Here is a 21,565-nt window from a genome sequence, read left to right on the forward strand (position 1 = left end):
AAAAAATTATAATTACTATATATACTGTTTTTTATTTTTTTATAGAAAATAATGCTTTATGTGTTCCCAAATCAAACCCAAAAAAAAAGAAAAAATAAACTTTTATTTTATTATATTATTTTAGTATTTATTTTAAAAAATATAAATTAATTTTTTTACTAATGAAGTACAATATTTTTTTAAAATATACTTTTTATCCGTATGTATTAAATAATCAGACAATATATACCAAATATAATTTTTTTAATAATTAGAAATATAGCAAAAGAAAAATTCTGTTTTTTTTTTTAATTTTGGTGCCTTTTTATATGATTTTGTTTTCTCAAATCTCATCTCGAATTTTGATAATTTTGAGGGTGATATTTCGAAATATGTGCATTTAATTCTACCTAGACGAGAGAAAATTGTGCTTAGATATTTCCAAATTTAACGGTTTTCAATGAAAAAAGACAAACATAAAAGTAAGGTTCATTTACCTCTTTGATTTCGTCCCTTGAAATTGTTTTTTTCCTCTTTTAGCAGTACGATCCGATGGATGGCGTTGAAATACTCGGAACCGGGTTTGGGCAACGTACGAGCATAGACATAGACCAGACGAAATATTTGAAGGAACTGGACCCCAATTTGAGGCGCCGCCTTCCCCAGGAGGCAACTTCCCAACGAGCGTCGTCACGACAACGGTATCATTGAGTCGTTTCCTTCAATGTTTGGGTAATCCTCCCCCTTCTTTATTCAAAGCTTCATCATCATTTACGACTGGACCGTGGCAAGGACAGAGATGCATGACATATTTTAGTCACTTTGGTTGCTAGCTGACAACTAATAGTATCTTGGAAGCAAGGCTAGCTAGTTCTTGTGGATGAGGATTTAGAACATTGCATCTTAATGGATGGGCATGCTCCAATGGACGAAGATTGCTTTAAAAAAATGGCAATTATAAGTAGCCATTTTAGACCGACATAAAAGAGTATGCATTTTATAATAAGAGGGGACCTCATCTCAATTAATGACTATGAATTCAAAGTAGACATATATGTGCTTTTTTTATTAAGCTAATGCCATTTCAAGGTTTTGTGGTAGAGAAAAAGTATTCTACCAACTCCATTATTTATTCTTGGGATCTTGGCTACAGCAAGGCACAACCAAACCATTCATGTGCCTGACCCACTGCTACCTTACCATTTTTTTTCATGCAGCTTTCGGAATATCTGCGCGAACCACTGGAAGTCCAGTATTACTGTATTAGGGAACAATTGCTCAAAAGGTGAAGCCATTTTCAGGCTACTATCAAAGATTCTTTAGCATTCTTCACAAAAAGAAAAATAGTTTTGGGAGATTAGAGGGGGATATAAGATTGATGACAATTGCAAGAGGAATCCATTTCCTGCTATGACAATTGCAAGAGGATAGGTGTAACTTGCGAGAGTTTGTTTACTTGTAAGAAATTCGTAGTTTAATAGGTTGATGTTGAAAATTGGTAAAATTTAGCTTGTAATTATACATGCTATTGAAAGGTGGTGCTGGTACTTATGAGATGCCTAATTTAAGAATGAAAAGTATTGATGGACACAGTAATTTCATCAACCAGGAGAATGTTAGTCAGCTGCTATGGTGCAAGAGATCAATTCAAGAGGAAAAAAAAAATGTGACGCACATCATGATTTCACCTGCTGGTGAGATGCTACTTGACAAATAGGGTACACAACAAATCAAGGGTGAGGAATAATTGGATAGAAGACTGTGATCTCATAATTGATTGTGCATTACATAGGATATGCAATGCCCATGACTAGTAGTTCAACGCAAAAGCATATCTGATGAACAATTATATGGTCCCCTTGTTTATTGAAATGTCAATTGGCATATGTGGTAGATGCGGCTGATGTATGTGGACAAAGTGTTCAATTATGGTTGAAATTCAAGATGGAGTACATGGCAGACAACTATTATTTCATTACTGGATGAAGTGTTAAAGGAGGAGACTTTTTTTGTTTGATGTAAAGGGAGGCAGAAGGAGCCACCCGGCTTTTATTGAAGATTAATCGTATTTACAACAGAGATGAGTTACATTATCAAGAGAGTAAAGGAACAGATGCGAGAAAAAGAAGCTAAATGGCTCCGAACGAAGTATTTGATAATCAGCACAGGGGATGTTGATGCTCATAAGAAGAAGCAGTGGAGGAAAAAAACCTCATACAGACCAATAAGCAGGAGCATTCATTGCTTGGAAGTTTCAAGCAATTTCACAAAGATTTCTAGGCCAGCACTTTCCTGCTATACCAGCCTTTTTTGAACATGAAGAGCTTTGTTTTGCTGATCTCAAAAGACTAAGCTGTTGTACCCCTTCCCACAACCGAATGAGACTTTAAAAAAAAGCATTAATTTCACAAAAGAGTCTGATTTGAGAGAGTTTTTGAAAAACAAAACAATCAATTTTCCACAACCAATTTCATACCACGTCTGGTACCTTTTCTGAAGCATACTATAATTTGCCGGAAGGCATAAGAGGATGAACAAGAGCAGTAGCTGAAGGAAACAAAGTTGCAATTCTAAACAAAGTTCCTTTCTTTTGGCTTAATTTTATTCCTAAATGTTTTATTTCTCGATATAATTTCAGATTTACTTATAACAAAGAATTCATAGGATCATAAGCGAAATTTTGAGTCTTTTTTTGTGCTATTATATGTGTGTGAGCATAGAGAAGAGTTAAAACTTCCCAACAAGTTTGTGTGGTATTCTTGTCCCAAATGGTATGCACTATTTTATGATTTTTCATCTGCTTTTATAGTTCTAATTTTGCATTAGATCATTAGAATTGTTTTATACAAGATTACTGTTTTATTTTGTCCGGCAATGTGTGAAATTTTTCTTGTGCTTTCAATATCTGTATCTTGTACACCTTTCACTTTAATTTATACATGTTCCCTCCATGAAGCGAAACTACGCTTTAAGTTTTGAGAGGTTACTGTGAATCCCCAGTTTTAAGCTCACTATTAACCAAGAAACTGCCAAGATATGGACACAAAATTTGATAAATTTCATGCATTCCTTAACATTTTTTTTTTTCTTTTTTAACTTTATGGAAGAGGAATATAATAAATTAAAAACAGCTAAAACAAACAGGGATTTCACATAGTTACGTTGGAAGACATTGATAAGCTGAATTTTCTTGTTTGGGTGCAGTTTAAATACACCAAGAAGACATGCATGCTCACGCATTTTCTCAGGCAGGTAATTCAGGGTAACACACACGAGATTGTGAATCTGTGATTATGGACATATTAAATTACTACGAAAAGCCAATCTGACAACAGGTAAATTTAAGCATGTTTCTGACCTCACCAAGTAAACAACATATGCGAAAATAACCCTGCAGAAGGCATGTATGAATTCACTGATAGGTTACAACAAATCAAGGAGATGGCATAGGTTCAGTTTTGCGACTTGCCTATAAAGTTCATGAACTGAAAATTAAAAAAATATATTTATCATTCTGTAACTTTTGCTAATGCATGAGTCAGAACAAAGACCAACATCAAAGATGAATACAATGAGCATTTCATACATTTTTCATCTACTGATTCTAAAGAACGTAGAAGCAGGAAATAATTTTCTGTCAGGTTTTGAAACCACAGAAATCATAACGGCCTACAGCGCTACTTTCAAATAAAAATGATTATTAACTGTCTTCTAAGTAAATTACAAAGGCTGCATTTACCATCAGCATGATATGGAGCAGGTAAGAACTGCAGATAACAAAATATGCCCACTACCATGCCTGCAGCAATATGGAATAAGGCATCATTAGCTAAAGCTTTTAGGAATCACTCTTGATTATCTCACTAAAACTTACTATCGACAAGTTGGCCAACTATAAAGCACAAACCTAGAAGGCCACTGGTAAAGAAATCATGCCGATGATGCTGATAATCATCGACCCAAGAAAACTTAACAAGGGATGCAACAAGCAGAGGAAGTAAAGTGGCGGTGCAAAGTTTTGCCAAAGGAAGAAGAATATCAATTAAACTCGGTACGAATTGTAGAACCTAGAAATGGAGTATAATGTATGAATGATGAAAAACATCTAGAAAATGAGGGTTTGGGAGTTCTGAATTTACTCGAACCGAGCCCAATAGTAATTAGTAGAATTGCACTTAATCAACCAGTTGCTATGTACTGCAGCATGTTCACAAATAATTTTGCTACTTACAATAAGTATGGGCACTTGGGAAACACTTGTGCCCTGCCTTTAAAACAGATTGCTCGCCATGACAATCACATTTCCTGTCACTTGATCACACAGCTGAAGAAAAAGCAACCAGGGAGTATTACAGTGAGGAATTTCATGTGAAAGAAAAAGGACATAACAACCTGAAGAAAAAAAATATATATTTTGGCTTTGAATTTGAGAATCAAACCTCCTTTCCATCAGGAAGGCAACGCTGATAGAAATCAGGCCTTGGTCGCCCGACTGCATCATCGATTATCCCAGTTATCAGCACAGAGAAAAAGGATGCCTGAACTTGCAGATAATATAATGCTACTAAATTAACTCTCGTGCTGTCAGTTTCTTGATAAAATTTTGCGTGAAGTTTCTCATTTCCTCCATTCTTGCTTCAGAAAAAACTCTTTGTTGTCAGTGTCAGATCAAAAAAAAAATTGTTGTTAATTATGATAAGGTTATGAATCCGAGCTACCTAGTGTACGCATGACGCAGATCATAAACATCACTTCTATGGAATATTAACAGAATGAAAGCAGCCACAGGCAACAATACTGTAAGAATGCAACATATCGAAAAGAGAGGGATCATCAAGAGCATATGTGTGAGGACTCATGCGGGCATGTATTTAGTCCCACAATAGTTATTCGTTAGGTAGTTATATAGGATCAAGGAACCCAAATAATACCTCTAGCTAGCTATTTTGGGTGAGGTCGCCCAAAATAAAATAGTGTCATTCTGTTGTTAGTATCTAAAATCACCCATCATATCCTTTCTAACAAACAATAGAAAAGGATGGCTAATGCTAGAAATGATCACCAGCAACATAAGAATAATGGGAGAAATGCCAACCAACTGAGCTAAGTTTGATTGCCATATGATATTTCATTTAAGCAGGTCAATTTAAAATTTCAACTTTTTGCATCGCATGGTGGTTTCTCACTCATTTTCCCCATCCACTACCGGTACATATCCATCATAAAATCTACAGCCACCAATGCATGGTCTGATGACCGATGGATGGTGAGATTCCATGTTTTGTAGGGCTAATTGTCACTGCAACACCATTATATGAAATAAAAATGTTATGAATAAATATTATACAAATATACTACCAAACAGAAACAAATGATATATATATGCAAATCCGATCAATTGGCTTAATTTTTGACCCAATAAGGATAAAGATACATACCTAAGTCAACTATTATGTTTCATACATTTTGGGATTGCTAGGGTTTTCATCTCCTTCAAAATTTATTTATATATTTTATATTTTTCTTACAGAAATATACTTAAACAAACTCATTTTTGATAACTTGGTTAAATTGGTTATCTCTATAGTGGAGTGATTGTGGCAAGGAGGATGACCCTTTCATGTATTAGATCATTGTACAAACCTTCCTGCAAGCATACTAATTAAAAATATTTTTTTTAAAAAAAATTGTCAAATAATTTCTATATATATTTCAGAAAAATTTTTTTGCACATACATTTGCACTAGAGTGATAAAAAGAACCAAAAGAAAGAAAGAAGATATGTAAGGGAAGAAATGGTTAAAATTGTATAGGAGATTGTTTAAATATTTGATTAGGGGTCCAAACATCCAAATCAAATCCGATAAGAGTAAAAATCCAAGCCCGAAACCAAATTGTTTCGTGCATCTTATCAGATTCGGACTTGAATCTCACATGCTTGTTGGATCCGACCCGTTTAGACGCGGATGAAGATGGAACGGAGCGGGTGGACGGGACGGCCATGCTCTCCGTTGCTCTCTCCCGGCTGCTAACCGCCGAAGGTCGTGGCTGCCGAGCGGATCCGGAGTTCTTCTCGAAATAACACCGCCGGCCCGTCACATCACGTGCCTCTGGAGAGGCGGGTGAGTCCAATAACACCCCCCTTTCTTCTCCTCGCTTTCGATCCCCATTTCAAACAAGACCCTAATCCCAAACCACCCTTCTCTCATGAACTCTCTTCTAAATTTTCTTCTTAGTACCCTTCTGCTAAGGTTCTACAGATGGTTTTTCACAATTTCTGCTAGGGTTCCGGATTAATTCATTCGGAATATTTCCTTGAAATGATGTCGAAATAATAATTCCCAATTATCCTCTTAGATTTTCTTCTTTTTATTTGGGCAGATCAACAGATGGATATTTCTCTAAAAAATTGTTCCTCTTTTTATTAAAATAGAATTCGGTGGACATGTTTGTTTTGGTTTCCCTAATGGTCGCTTCATGGCCCAGTTATGGCGGAATCCACCGAGATGGAGGGGCAAGGTAACACCAACGCCACTGGATCCCACAATCCGAGGTCGAGAAAGCTGAGGTCGCTCGTCTGGAATGATTTCACCAAGGAGCGGAAGGCCGATGGGAGTTTCGTCGCCATCTGTAATCACTGCAAGAAGCAGCTGACCGCGAGCAGCCGGAGCGGGACCACGCACTTGAAGAACCATCTGGGAACTTGTACGTCCAGCAAGCGAATGAAGAGGAAGAAGCTGGTCGTGCGGCGTCTGGTCCTCAAGTCGAGCGATGCGAAGAACGATGGAGCCCCTGGTCTCGAGCATCCTCAGTTCGATCAAGAATTGAGTCGGCAGGACCTTGCTCGTATGATCGTTCTGCATGGCTATCCTTTCTCCATTGTGCATCACGTCGGCTTCAGAACATTCGTAAGAAACCTTCAACCGCAGTTTAAGTTGGCATCTTGTGACATGGTGAAGGCAGATTGCATGAAGGTCTATGAGAATGCGAGGCTTAGGCTGCAGGAGCTGCTTGACAAGCTTCTCTGTCGAGTTACTCTCATGGTTGATATGTGGAGATCGAGTGAGGGTCTGGAATACGTATGCTTGACGTGCCATTATGTTGATGATGAGTGGAAGCTTAAGAAGAAGATTCTCAACTTTGTACCTATGGAAGCTCCATTGACTGGGGAAGAAATTAGTAAAACCATTGTGGAGAAGCTGCACGAATGGAATATCGGGAAGAAGTTAGCTAGCATAGTCCTTGATAATTGCAGCACCAGTGATGTGGTGACAGGAGAGCTTCTCAAATCTCTTCGGCCGAAAGGTTTCCTTCTTTTGAATGGCGATCTATTTCGTGTGCATTCCTGTGCGCATATACTGAATCTCGTGGTCCAAGAAAGTCTGGAACTGGCAGGTGAGGTAACTAGTAAAGTCCGGGATAGTGTGCAATTTGTGAAATCCTCACAAGAAAGAGCTACAAGATTTCAGAAGGCAGCAAAGCAAGTGGGAGCCCCACAGAAGCCATTAATTCTTGATGCTCCAACTAGCTGGGTCTCTACTTATTCAATGCTTGAAACTGCATGCCAATATCAAGATGCTTTCTCCCGCTTGGCAGAATGGGATACTGAGTTCACAGACTGTCTGTCTTCCAAGGAGTGGAGCAATGCTAAAGCTGTTGCCGAATGTTTAGAAGTTCTGTACCATGCTATAGAGAAGTTCTCAGCCACGAGAGTTCCAACTGCCAATCTTTATTTTAATGATATTTGTGGGATTCATTTGCTCATGAAAACCTGGTGCATGAGCCCGCATCCTGTTGTCGCATCAATGGCTGTGCAAATGCTTGAAAAATTTGAACAGTATTGGGACCTGACTCGAATAATTATGGCGATTGCTTCTATTTTAGATCCTCGATACAAGATGAAGTCTATTGAGTACTACTTCAAGCTAATTTATAATGATCCATATGAATCGAAGGCAAGGATTGATACTATTCGTAACAATTTTATAAACCTTTACAATGAATATGCAATTCAATCAGCTAATTCTTCAAAAAATCAAGCATACCTCTGTTATGTAGGGAATGCTAGTGGCTACACTAGTTCTGAGAGTGGAAATGGGGGAGAATCTAAAACGTCCTATCGCATCACACTATCAGATACACGACGAGGACTTGATCAGTATCTTCAAGAGACATCATCAAGTCAACCGTCAAAATCTGATTTGGATATGTACATGGAGGAAGCTGTTCATCCCTCAAAAGAAGGCCTTGATGACAATTTTAACATATTAGCTTGGTGGAAATTTAATGCAGCAAAATATCCTATCCTTTCTATAATGGCCCGTGATATTTTGGCAATTCCCATGTCAATTGTTCCATTAGACAGTGAAGCTAGAACACTCAATCAATATCTGAGTTCCATGGACCCAATGACTGTACAAGGCATTATATGTGCACAAGATTGGCTAAAAGATGAAATTGAAGGTAATGCATCAATTCAAATTTATCTAGTGTGTTCTTTTCTAATTTATATTATTCTTTAACTATGATTTGTTATTTGAATTTATTACTGTCACCAGCAGTTGGGCCAGTGGATGGCCTTGCGCTTGTTTCTGCAGCTGCTGGCTTGGAGGGTGATGATGAGTGTATGATACCAGCGAATGGGGATGAATTTTCTCCACTATCAAAATAGGTAAAGGCTTTTTTTTTTTTTTTTGAGATCCGGCTTAATTCAAAAATGTCCTTCACTTGCATTTATTTTATTTAATCAATTTATTGGGAGCCTTCTGAGCAAGAGTCCTATTGTTCAATGGCTTACATGCACACATATGGCTCGGAGCAACACTTCATGTTATTGTTAATCCTGGTTGACTGGTTTTCTGTCTTCATTGTTATATTTGTAGTATCCTTCATATATGTTCGCTTGTTGTTGCCTGTGCATGTATACATTGTTTTTGACTCTTTGCAGGTTAGATTGGTGGATTTAAATATATAAGTGATCATAGGGCTGATAAAATGGTGTTGATTTGAAAAAAAGGATTGTGACAAATGGATTAACGGTACCTTATTCTTCCAATGTCGTTGAACCATGTCCAACAATCGTCTCTTCCCATGGATATCACAGAATATCCTTTTTATTAAAAGAAAAAACTCAACCTATAACTTTAAAAACACATCAATTATTTGAATATGAGCAAATTGGAGCATTGTAGTAAGAGAAAAAAATCTGCACATGCATCTCAGGTGCCAATTGGTTTGTACAATTCTTGTAGTATTAGATCTCAAATATGCATCCTCCTTGCTTTTTTAAAAAATTTAGGTGTATGAGATATGCATAGTCATATTCGATGAAATCCGTCGATAAAGGACTAATAGAAATTGAAATGCAATTTATGCCTCCATGTTTTGTTCTACGCCCAACCCAAGCACCATCCTCATTAAAAGAACTGAAGGTAAACTATTTAGAAAGTTGAAATTTAGGACTCTGTATTTGCAATAACTCTAGGTGGAAGGGAGAGTAGGATTTTTTAAATCATGGCAGGAATTTAGGCATGATTGTGTGAACCTTTTATGTTATCATTTTCAGTGTGAATTAGCAAATATTAAACTGGGCCAATGCTCTTAGATCATTCTCCAAAAGATTTCTTTTATCTTTTCATATTTAAAATGGTTCTTAATGTGGGGTAAGGAATGCTACTTGCATTAACTATTGGAATTGGAGAACCAGGATATAAGTTTATGTTTTACATATATCTGTGCTAACTTCCATTGGCATGGCTTTCATTTAAGTTTCAGTAGTTTTGTTACATTGGTTTTACAATGTTGTTTGTGGTGTTATCCTTTCTCTATTTGCAAGGTGTCGATATTCATTTGTCTATGGCCCCTTTCCTTGATATTGTTAAAATTCTGGTCCATCACCTTTTCATACTTCTATTCAAGCTTTCTCATTTCTTTATTGGTGTTAGAATAAGCTCTAAGGCTGATAAATTGGGGTGAGAAGACAGTAGAGGTTTCGCGGAAGGGAGACAAACAGTGTAAAAGACAAGGAAGAGAGGTTGGTGGATGTGGAACATTTATTGCTAGTAGGTTTCAAGTTCAAGTTTTTCAGAAGTAACTTAAGCAATTTACTTTCAATATCTAGATTTTGGAGAATAGAGTTGATTCAATGTTGACCAGAAGTTTAATTTCAGTTAACAGGGAAATAATTCTGGAGAAGTTACAATAAAGTGCTGGTTTTGTGAATCTAGTGGGTAAAAGAATTAAAAAGTAAGGGTAAAGATCTCTAGTCATCTAGACTCAGCTCTGCTGGTTGGCATCCCTCTCCACATGGGAAAGTGCTTGGGTTTGAATTGGGTGGTCGCATCCCTGTGTCTTTATCAGAAAAAGAAAGGAAAAAGAAGAGATCTCTAAGGCTCCTGCATGATCAAAATTAAGTAAAAGAATGGACCCTACTTTAGTTTAGGCCTGAATTATGAATGAAACCGATCCCCTGTGCAATAAAGAAATAGTAAGAAAGGATAGAAGAAAGAAATAATAGTGAAGGGAAAAGGAGAAAAAAGAAGGTAGTAGTTGGGGAGAAGAAGGAATTTACGAAATCTTTGGTTTTTTCTTTTCTTCTAATCTCCACTAATTTTAAAAATATATACTATACATACTTCTATTTAAAGAGACCAGAATAATGAAGGAATTGTTGCTCTGTTTTAAAAGTATCCCCATCTTGCCAATTGTTACTCTAGTACTCGTTGAATATAGTTTGACTCCAGAAAGGATTCTTAATGGATCTAAACTTCTGCTCCACCTAAATATTTTGAAGTAACGAATAAACATAAAGAAAGAAAAGGTACTATAAGTTGGGAGTCCATTAGAGAAGACGCAGAACACTGGAACTTCACTTAAAATCCCTCTTCTTAAAGAGTTTGAGGGCAACTCATTTGCTGGACCTAAACTGAGCCATTTGATGCTTTTGATTTTCCATTACACTCTGTTGATGCTTCTAGCAACTTGATGAGGCCCGAAATAACTTGATCGCTTGCTGATACTATAAGTTGGGAGTCCATTAGAGAAGACGCATAACACAGAAACTTCACTTAAAATCCCTCTCCTTAAAGTGTTTGAGGGCAACTTTTTTGCTGGACCTAAGCTGAATCATTTGATGCTTTTGATTCTCCATTACAGATGCTTCTAGCAACTTGATGAGGCCCAAAATAACTTGATCGCTTGCTGATCTGGCAACATGAGCCCCCCAATTGATCTGAACAATGATCAAGGCACTTAACAGGCTGGTTTTTATGCCCATTACATCCTCACTAAGGCCCTAGCAGTGCATCTTTATTGATCAATGCGTGAATAAAACTATTCTTGACCTAATCTAGGGTTTTGAAAGGACAAATGCTGATGACATGTTGCTGGTGCGGCTGGAGTTTATAGGAGGTTGGCGAGAGGTATCCTTGTAGATTGCAAGTTGCGGAAGTGTCTATTTTATGGGGTTGGCTGGTGGAAAGTGGTAAAGGTCATAGAGAAATGAAAAACATGATCCATGTGTAAACGAGGAGTTATAGTATTATGTTTTAATTGAAGATAGGTATGTACTAGGGAGAAAAAAAGAATGTCCTTTCCTTTGATCAAGAGAGACGGATCGTCAAAGAAATGTGCCATGAATACTGAAACATCTCTATATAATATTTATAACCTGCATTATTTTTCTTGAGAAGATTCCATTATAGGATTTTAAGTCATATGGTTAGCATTTTTTTTTTCCGATCACATTGAAGCAAGGAAGGCAGTACCGAAACTGGCATATGTGCCTGTTGACCAGTAGGATGGTATGATACACCCCCATGCCATGACGTCCCGGCATGAATTGCCTCCTATTCCTACCACCACCGGGCACTCTCTCTCTTCCCCTCTCTCTCTCTTTCTTCCTCTCCCCTTCCATCGGTTTCTTGATTCGAAGGCTGGAATTGTCCTAGTCTCTTGCCGATATGGTTTTGTATGCTCCGAACCGGACGGTTTGGTACGCCTTGAACTAGGTGGTTCGGGATGTTTCCGTCAATGTTGCATTGAAGCAATCTTTACACTCTGTACATTTATCTTCTTAAACTTTTTTCCATCTTATGCACTAAGGAAGAAAGTTACTATTTAAGAGCTTAGAACCCTCAAGTGTATTTTGATGTTGCTGAATGCTCTGGTTCTACTTAGTTGTACTAGTGGAAGGAAAATGCTTTGCACAATCATGAAAGGACAGATACCAAGAGAAAAGAAGAAATTCAAGGAAAATGAGAAGATAAATTAGTGTATAAAGAACAAGAGAGTCAAATGATCCTAGGCTCCTCAACTTTTACTAGTATTTAGTGGGCAAAAAATATTAGGTAATTCAACCTCTATTAGAAGCTTCAAAAAGATTTATGTGATTCAACTACAAGAACATCTTCAGCCTTATTATGCTTCTGTATAGAAGTTATGAAGAGGAGATAACTGTTTCATGACCATAACTGTTAGGCCTTCTCCTACCTATTTGAGATCTAGCTTTCTAAATCCTGAACTGGTCATCAAAGAGATGAAATTAATAATGCCAATAAATTTTAGACCATTGGATTGCAATCCATCTAATCCTACTGGGCTGAGAAGTAACCCAGAAACATCTTATAAATGTCACAACGTGTTCCTGTAACAAATATAAGTTGTACCCTACCAAAACAGTATGAAATAATATGTCTTGCTACCAAGAAATGGACCACCATATGCTTTCAGGTATTTGACCCATGTTTCTCTATTGGATTCATCTTGTTGTGCTGGAAAGCTAATTTACAGGGTTATTAAATGGTTCTAGTCTTGGTTTCAGAACCTTTTATTTATCTGTAATGCACTCTTTCAACTGCTTTTGATTGTGAACAAATTGCACCACTCACCGCTGCTTGCCTTTGATCATGAGTCTGACTCATGGATCATGATATGTTGTCGCTGATTTGCATCATATATTCATACAATAATTGCAATCTGTTCATCATTGCAGCGAAGGCACAGGATAAATTACAATAATGATATGAGCTAATATACTATCAATGATGAACAGCTGATTAACATCAGTAGCCAAATTACTCCTACTAATGCATCAGAAGTTTTCTGATGTCAGCTGATTTGATTGTGTTTTTCTTCAGGTTTTTTTTTCATGTTAACCCCATCAGTTGTATGAGTCAATAACTGCCCAGATAATGAGCTAGACTACCAAAGACATCTTTATCAGTCTAATCTATTTCCCTTTTATTGTTTATTTCTATTATGCTAGTGTTTAAAATATGGTGCATGAGGCTGCGTATGTGTATGCAGGCACTTAACTGCACTGCATACCCTAGATGCAGCTGCTATATGTACTCAAGTCATGTGTGGGCCAAAGAAATGGTTTGCTTAGCACTCTGCAGATATATATGCAATGGACTAGCATTGTGCAGATATATATATGCAGTCTATTTATCATTTTGTGGCCATGTATATGTCTCTTTTAGTGTTGTGTGATTATATATATATATATATATATATATATATATAACCACTCTTATACACAAGGTTTGCCTACCGGTGCCGGACCCCATACCGGTGCGACACTATCATAGTATCAGTACGGTACGGTACGAAATTTTTTTGGCGTACTGGATGTCGATACGCAACCCATATCCATATCGGTACCATACGGTATGGTAAATCCGGTACCGTATGAAACGGTACATCTGGTACCGTACGGTACGGTACATCTCATGCTTATACAGGACCATGTGAAGAAGGCGGGTTCAAACTAATGCTTAGGTTGGATGTGGGTTTCATACTAGTTGGATATATGGAGATTAATAATATCAATTTGTTAATTATGCTATAACTAGTGTTGCTAAGAAATAAGTACCAAGTAGTAAGCACTAATTGCTAGATCTTATTATCAACATTATTATAATAAAAATATTATTATATTTAATATATTTTATTGATTTTAAGTATTTAAAATATTGGTCATATAAATGCCTGTATATGCAGTCCACATGATGCATATGTGCTGCGTAGTCCCTCGATTGCCTGCATGTCATGGCTGCCTTTTAAAAAATTGACTTATGGTTTCCATGCTACGCACACATTTGGAAGACAAGATGAGGTTATGGCTGGAGTCTTGATTTATTTTTCTATATACTTGACATATCCTTGATAGGAAGGCATTTTGAAAGTTTCAGTTTTCTTATAAAATTCCATTGAGCATGCATACAAATCAGTAATCTTGTTGTGTCTTGTGTGTTGTTTAATGTTATTATTTTCATCTTGTCATACTTTTCTCCTATTAGTAACTCTACATATAGCTTTCAATTAATAGTTAACATTCAGGAAGTGACAAAGGGGTTGTGAACCAACGGCCTTAGCTCGGCTGGTTGGTATCGCTCTTCATCTGGGAGATGTCTCGTATTTGAACCCTGGTGGTGGTGGTGATGTGTCAATTTCATTCCAAGAAAACTCTGATTTGTATGAGTTGTTATTGTTAACTAATCAATTGACACCAAAAAAACTTAAACTAATAGAGAAAGGGTCAACAATGCATATAAGGTTAACACCTCTCTCACGTGCAACTCGGACCACGCACGTAGAGGAATAACCGAGTCAAGACAGGACAAATTCTGAATAACAGATAACCATGGGCATTTAAATAAATAATTGAATTGAAGCGGATTCGAACTCATCACTCTAGCAGATCTTGAACTCTAATACCATTTATGGTATCAAAACAATGAAAGCAAGAAGAAATAAAATTAAGGTTGCGAGAGGAGCTGGGAGAGAGATTAAGAAAGAGAAGGTATGTGAAGGATGCCATGCGGTCCCAACTGATTCGTGTGGTATCTCTAATTAAAAGATGGATCAGTCACTAATTAGGGCAAAAAAGACATTAATATCCTAATAGCGACCAGTCAAATACAATTTCAGTCTGGAAGAATTTGTTGTCGTCTTGTCAGTAAAATAAGAGCACATGGCTCTGCCCGTTCACAAGGGCTTGATTCTATGTCAAAACATGACATGCAAGCAAAGGTAGTCGCCATCATAGGTACTCAAGATAGATATATAGGACTACATCTTGCTCAATCAGACCCTAGGTTTATTGCGAGCCCATACCCCTACAATAATGTTTGCAGAATTTTGTACTCAAATAAAGTCCCAATAACAATAAAATAAAATAGAAAACAGCCTAATGGCGTAATAACAGCAGATTATTAAGTACAATTGAACTTTGCCCTTCTATGGTGGAGGATTACCCATTGATGATGAACTTTTGACTTTAGCTCATCACTTGGTAGCCTTCTAGAGATATTGTTATATGGCTATCAGGCATTTGTTTCTGCTGTCACCTTTTTATTGTCAAGTTTTTTATTTCCTTCTATATTTTTTCGTTCAATGAGTGTTGCATATCATTCAGACTAATTGTTCATGGATCGGCATAAATTCGTCCGACCTGTTTGCTTTTCTTGCAGCAACTGAACTATGGAATAAAACTGAAGAATCCTTGGCCATGTCCACTGTCCCCAGATGCTGACTTAAAGTGCTGAAACATGTGCAATTTTGTCACCCTGCCTTCTGGTACTGCTAGGAATTAGTTTTGGTAAATTATTTGTGACGATATATATCACTGTACTACGTAATTCTTAGCATTACTTTCTTGTTTGCATAGAAGTGCATCTTTAGATCAAGTATATTGCTAGCCTAGGGGTCACATTGCACCATTATCATGGGCTGTCAGAATACTTCCAGACAGATGCTCAGTGAGATTACTACTATTTGATCTGAAGTTTTTAGACAGAGCATGCAGGGACAGTTGAAAAATTCAGCAACCCATAGGTAACGAAGTTTTAACTTGGAGAAGTAGAACTAATATGAAGCAAGGTTGCAGAAAAAATAGTTTAGCATAAACCTCGGACGGGACGGAGACGGATTCTTCAGAAACCGGACCAGAATTCCTTCAAGAGAAAGTAGCTTGTGGAGAGCTGCGGGCATGTCCCTTTAGTCTTAGATAATGCTTTTGTTAGGCACATGAAAGCATAGTTTGATCTAATGTGAAAGGGAAGATCTAATGCTATCAGCATATCTATATCTTACCTTATGACAATGTATATTTTTTATATGTATATTTTATCTATATCTGAAGAAAAGGACACTTTGAATAGCTTTTTAATATGCACACACCTTGGCTTTGGCATTGCCTCTTCTCTGTCTCAATGAGGCAAAATTTCTTTCTGAATGAATGGAGAAACGAGAGTTCAGAAACCATAAGTTATGGGGTGCAACTATTAGCTAATACAATAAAGTAGAAAAGAAAAAAAATGCTGTAGAACACCTCTGATATTATCATGCAGTTTACTGGTGTTATATGGAAGTCAATAATTGCCCGAGTGGTGCCCAAAAAGCATTGTTCTCTCATTGTCACACCGGACTGATAAACTGCGTGGTGAATAGATGAGTGAGCGGTCACATTGGACTAGTGAATTGATCGGTGGATAGATGGGTAATCGATAGTAGTATTTGCTTAAAAACCAGTTAATTTCAAAATTATAGCCTTCCAATTCATAGACTTGGGCACTCCGAAATAATTTGGCTAAAAGTAAACAGTTGAAATTACAAAAAAACTCACTAAATTCAGTTAAAAGTTCGGAAGGAGTTTTAACAACAAAAAGCTAGGAAGAAAAATAAATAAATTAAACAAATACATCTAAAAAGTATGAGCAGTCTAAATATATGTATACTTATTTTCTGAAAATGAGATATAGGAGAGTTTTAAGATAATAAATGATGACTAAAGATATCACCAACAACAATAATATATGACATTATTAGTTTGTAACATGAAAGATTTTTTTTATTTAGTCGTAAATAAATCATGAAATCCATGTACAATTTGAGAATAATTGAATATTTTTGAATTAATTCATTTGTGGAGAATAATTTGGGCTATCATTCAGCCAAGAGATGAAACAAAAATAATTCGAAAAAATTTCAATGATTCAGAGGATTATTGTTAGATTGCACCAACAGCACTTGCATGCTCGTTGTGGGCCTAGACCAAGGAAAATGAGAACCTTTCCCAGTATGGCTTGGTATAAGATATCTAGGATATCACCAGTATGATGCACAGTATGGTATAAGACATCTAGGATATCACCGGTATGATGATAAAATTACTTAGTAGTAGTTTGTAGTGTTGGGCATCGGGCCGTGCCGGGCCGGCCCGGCCCAGGCCCACCGGGCCCAAGGTCTAAACGGGCCGTGCCGGCACGGCCCGTCGCGGGCGCAAAAGGAAGCCCGGCCCGGCCCCCGGCCCGTCTATTGGCGGGCCGGGCCGGGCACGGCACGGCCCGTAATGGGTGCAAACTAGCCGTGCCTGGCACGGCCCGCAACGGTGAGGGGTGAGGAAAATAGCCGTTTCCAACGGCTATTTTGAGAAAAAGTCGGTTTTACCCCTCCCAACAGTCCAATAACGGCTGAATTGAGGGGTATTTTGGGGAAAAAAAATTTTGGCCTTTTATAAATAGCCCTTTCCTCCCTCATTCTCACCACACCAAACCAACTATTCTCTCATTCTCTAATACTATTATTTCTCTCTTCTAAAGTGCTTTTCTAGCAATTTTATTTTTTAGTTTGCATTTAGCAAGTGTTCAAGTGCTACACAAGAGGAGGTTCCTGTTGAGAAGAGAAGGTCACTCCTGTTGAGAGCACAAGAGGAAGCTCAGAATCTCGGCTCTGCAGCTCTGCCTCTGCCCTCCGACCCTCTACTCAATTCCTCCAATCCTCCTTGTGGTTAGTTTTTATTTTTTTAATTCATCAATTTAGATATGTCATCTTTTGAGGAAAGTCAGTTTGGCATTCCTCCTGTTTCTGAGGGAGAAGAAACTAATCCCCAACCCCATGTTCCTAGTTCCTCTAGAACTAGTGAACCGAGTGAAGATCAAACCTCTTCTCGTAAGAGGACTAGTGCTGTATGGACTGAATTTGATAGAGTTATGGTTGATGGAGTCTGGAAAGCTAAATGTAAAAAATGTGCCAAACTTTATAGTTGTAGTAGTAGTGGGGGAACAGGGCATTTAAAAAGACATCAAGAGAGTCATAGGATGCATGATTCTCATGCTCAAACTCAAAGTACCCTTAATATACAAGGGGGATTACTTGTAGGTAATTTTGCATATAATCATGAAAATAAAAAAAAAGCACTTGTAAAATGGATAGTTAAAGATGAATTACCTTTTAGTTTATGTGAATCTTTTAATTTTGAAGAATATGTTCAATTAAACCTACAACCTGCTTACAAAAGAACTAGTAGGCGTACATTTAGAAGAGTAGCTATGACTAACTTTTTAGCAATGAAACAAAGTTTAATTGAATCACTTTCTACTTTAAATGTAAAAATTTCATTAACTTCTGATATTTGGTCAGCATCTGTAGGTAGTAATTGTTTTATTGCCATTACTGCTCATTATATTGATAATGATTGACAATTAAATAAACGTATTATTGCTTTTCGTGCTTTTGATTTTCCACATTCTGGGCAACAAATTTCAAATATCATTTATCAAACTGCATGTTCATATAATATTAATGATAAAATTATGTCTATTACTTTTGATAATGCATCTAATAATAATTCTGCTGTTGCATTATTAAAAGACTCATTGCATCCCATGTTAGATGGAAATTTATTGCATATTAGATGTGCATGTCATATCTTAAATCTTTCTGTTCAAGCTGGCATGGGTATGATTCAAGATGTGATTGGTAAAATTAGAAATGCAGTTTCTTTTATTCATGCTTCAAGATCAAGACTTCAAGAATTTAAGGAACTATGTATAAATCATGGTAAACGTTTTAAAAAATTTAAACTTGATGTAATTACTCATTGGAACTCAACATATAGCATGATACATGATGCATACCCATATAGAAACTTATTAAGTGCATATATTAATGATCGTGGATTAGGCTTTACATTGACTGAAACTGATTGGAATAAAGGAAAAATTTTGGAAGATTTTTTGCTTAGTTTTTATAATGCTACCAATGTTCTTTCTGGTATTTATTATCCAACTTCATGTTCATTTTTACAACAAGCATATATAATTAGTCAAAAATTTGCAGAACATAGATATGATGATGTTTTAATGCCTATTATTGACCTAATGGAATCTAAATGGAATGAGTATTGGGACAAGATATGTCCTATGCATAACTTAGCTGCTGTATTTGATCCTAGAGTTAAATTAAATGGCGTGCTAATTTTACTTGATGCATACTATGAAAATATGATTAAAGATCCTGAACCTGCTAAAAATGAGGTAAAACAACTTCTTTATGATATTTATGCTATATATGATGAAAAAATTCGTGGATCTAGAACACAAATACAAACCTCTATTCCTTCTTCTAGTAGTTCTCGTTCGTCATCTATTTTTTCATTTATTGCACAGAGAAGACACACACATGCTTCAAGTTTATCTTCATCTTCTTCATCTTTAAGTAGTGAACTAGAATTTTATTTACGAAATGATCTTCAGTCTGCATATGATGAAAATCAAATAGAGAATCTAGATATATTATCTTGGTGGAAGAGTGTTAGAAATCAATATCCTGTTATGTCTGCAATTGCACGCGATATTTTAGCTGTGCCGATGTCCACGGTAGCATCGGAATCCGCTTTTAGTGCAGGTCGGCGTGTTCTTGACGAAAAGAGAAGTAGGATGACGGGCGAAACGGTGGAGATGCTTCTCTGCTTCAAAGATTGGTTGGATGCTGAGGCAAGACTTCAAGATAAAGGTGGACATAATACAACATCCTCTGATGATGATGATACAAACACTACTGAAGACTGAAGAGTGAATACTGATTCACTGAATCACTGATGATTAGTAAGATTTCTTAATTTTTTATAATTATACATTTTTATTGTATTCTGGAGGTCAGACCAAGGTCCAAACCTCGGCCCTTTGGCCCCTTTCTTATTGTATTCTGGAGGTCAGACCAAGGTCCAAACCTCCTTTCATGTTCCATTTTGATTTAAATTAATAAACTGGTAGGGGTCTATGCCAAACCCCCCACCATTAAGGTGGCTTTATATTCATAAATCCTTAGTTTTCAATATTTATTAATTTATTAAAAAATTTATGAAGCATTAATTTTTATCGGGCCGGGCCGGGCCTAGGCCCGGACCGTGCCAGGCCCGCGGGCCAGCCCGGCCCAGGCCCTGATGGGCCGTGCCGGGCTGGCCCGCGGGCCGTGCCGTGCTTGGCCCGCAGGCCTAGAGCGGGCCGTGCCGGCCCAGGCCCGAAGCGGGCCAGTAACCTGTGACCCGGCACGGCCCCTTTAAATGGGCCGTGCCCGGCACGGCCCGGCACTGTAGCTATCGGGCCGTGCCAGGCACGGCCTAGCACGGCCCTGGGCCGGGCCGTGCGCGGTGGGTGGTTCTTTCAAAATCCATTCATTAGTACGTTTTCGCTTTCAGTCTTTGCACTTGATTACGAGGTTGGGACCTATGGAGATGGAGGGTAGCGGAAAGGCCAGGACTTCTTTATTTGAGAAGTTGAGTGCGCGGTGGGTGGTTCTTTCAAAAAGAAAGAAGAAAAAGAGTGCACGGTGGGTAGGAAGCGGTTCATCGTCGCTGATTTAAAATGTCAGTGAGCTTAGCCAAATAAACAGCAAGTGCTTAAACATAAATATTAAGAAATAGCTTGGAGTCTTTTCAACTTCTATGAGTATAAATCTACCGTAAACTTCTAATTGTCGATACATTTGTAAGTTGTGCGCCTATATATAGTTGGCTTTACCAAATCTCAATATGTTTCGAAGTTAAACTACAACTTTGGGTTAATGATTTTGTTTAATTTTAAGAGATATCTTATATTGAAAACAAAAAAAGATTGCAAGTACAGAGTTTAGAGGTAGATTCACTTTGCATTATAAACCTTTGTGTAAGAAGTGAGATTGTCAATTCTTGTAGGTTTATAAATAGGTATTTGTCATGAGAGCGTATATCCCTCTAAGAGACTGTGTTGTTACAAAAAAATCTGTGAAATTAGATCCTTCAGGAGAAAGGTTCCTATTTTTTCATATAGATGAATCATTAAATTTATGTTTATGTTGCATCCCTTTCTAAAAAGGGTATGTCTCTTTGGAAAAGCATTTTTATAAAATAATGTTGATAAAAGGTAACTTATCATTTGTATTACTATCTCTTATATTTTATAAAAAAAGGGTGACATGGAAACTTTGAAATGATAAAAATAAGAGAACAAGCAGTGAACACGCTTTTTGGCTTAGCAATCAAAGAATTGAGTTCGATCCACAGATGTCATCTTAGGAAGCCAAAAGTGAGAACTTGTAATAAGAGGAGGTCAATTTTTTTTTCTGAAAGAAAAAAGAACAAGCTTAATATTTTTTAGCCTTTGGATAAACAAATGCAAAGCACCAAACCCTAAATCCTAAATTCTAAATCCTAAACTCTAAACATTAATTATGAACACTAATTTTAATTATAAACATTAATTCACCGTATTCTGATTTCGCAGTTAGTTCCGGCGAACTAATCAGACGTTCCTCGTGACATCGA

The 21,565-nt window shown here is 37.1% G+C and overlaps 1 protein-coding gene across 6 annotated transcripts; it reads left to right on the top strand.

The window, feature by feature from the left end:
- Window positions 1-5,974: 5,974 nt before the first annotated feature.
- LOC103709287 (zinc finger BED domain-containing protein RICESLEEPER 1-like) lies at window positions 5,975-21,543 on the top strand. 6 transcript variants are annotated; one of them, XR_005514012.1, is made up of 5 exons: window positions 5,975-6,101; window positions 6,466-8,442; window positions 8,538-8,650; window positions 15,453-15,558; window positions 21,525-21,543. XR_005514012.1 is itself a non-coding variant. In XM_008794560.3 (4 exons), exons 2-3 carry the CDS (start codon window positions 6,468-6,470, stop codon window positions 8,648-8,650), a joined length of 2,088 nt encoding a protein of 695 aa, XP_008792782.2. In that variant the 5' UTR covers window positions 5,975-6,101; window positions 6,466-6,467; the 3' UTR covers window positions 15,453-16,179. The 6 variants fall into 6 exon arrangements, 3 of the variants coding, with proteins under 3 accessions (XP_008792782.2, XP_008792783.2, XP_008792784.2); XR_604424.3 differs by lacking the exon at window positions 21,525-21,543 and adding an exon at window positions 15,779-16,179; XR_003386123.2 differs by lacking the exon at window positions 21,525-21,543 and adding an exon at window positions 15,788-16,179.
- Window positions 21,544-21,565: the final 22 nt, after the last annotated feature.

Source organism: Phoenix dactylifera, chromosome 11 (assembly GCF_009389715.1).
Source record: "Phoenix dactylifera cultivar Barhee BC4 chromosome 11, palm_55x_up_171113_PBpolish2nd_filt_p, whole genome shotgun sequence".
In the NCBI taxonomy this organism is placed as follows: domain Eukaryota; kingdom Viridiplantae; phylum Streptophyta; class Magnoliopsida; order Arecales; family Arecaceae; genus Phoenix; species Phoenix dactylifera.

Excerpts from the sequence above, each read along its gene's own strand:
- LOC103709287 (XM_008794560.3), top strand. The coding sequence starts at position 6,468 with ATGGCGGAATCCACCGAGATGGAGGGGCAAGGTAACACCAACGCCACT. Across the intron at positions 8,443-8,537 it reads GCTAAAAGATGAAATTGAAG|CAGTTGGGCCAGTGGATGGC; the intron begins GTAATGCATCAA and ends TACTGTCACCAG.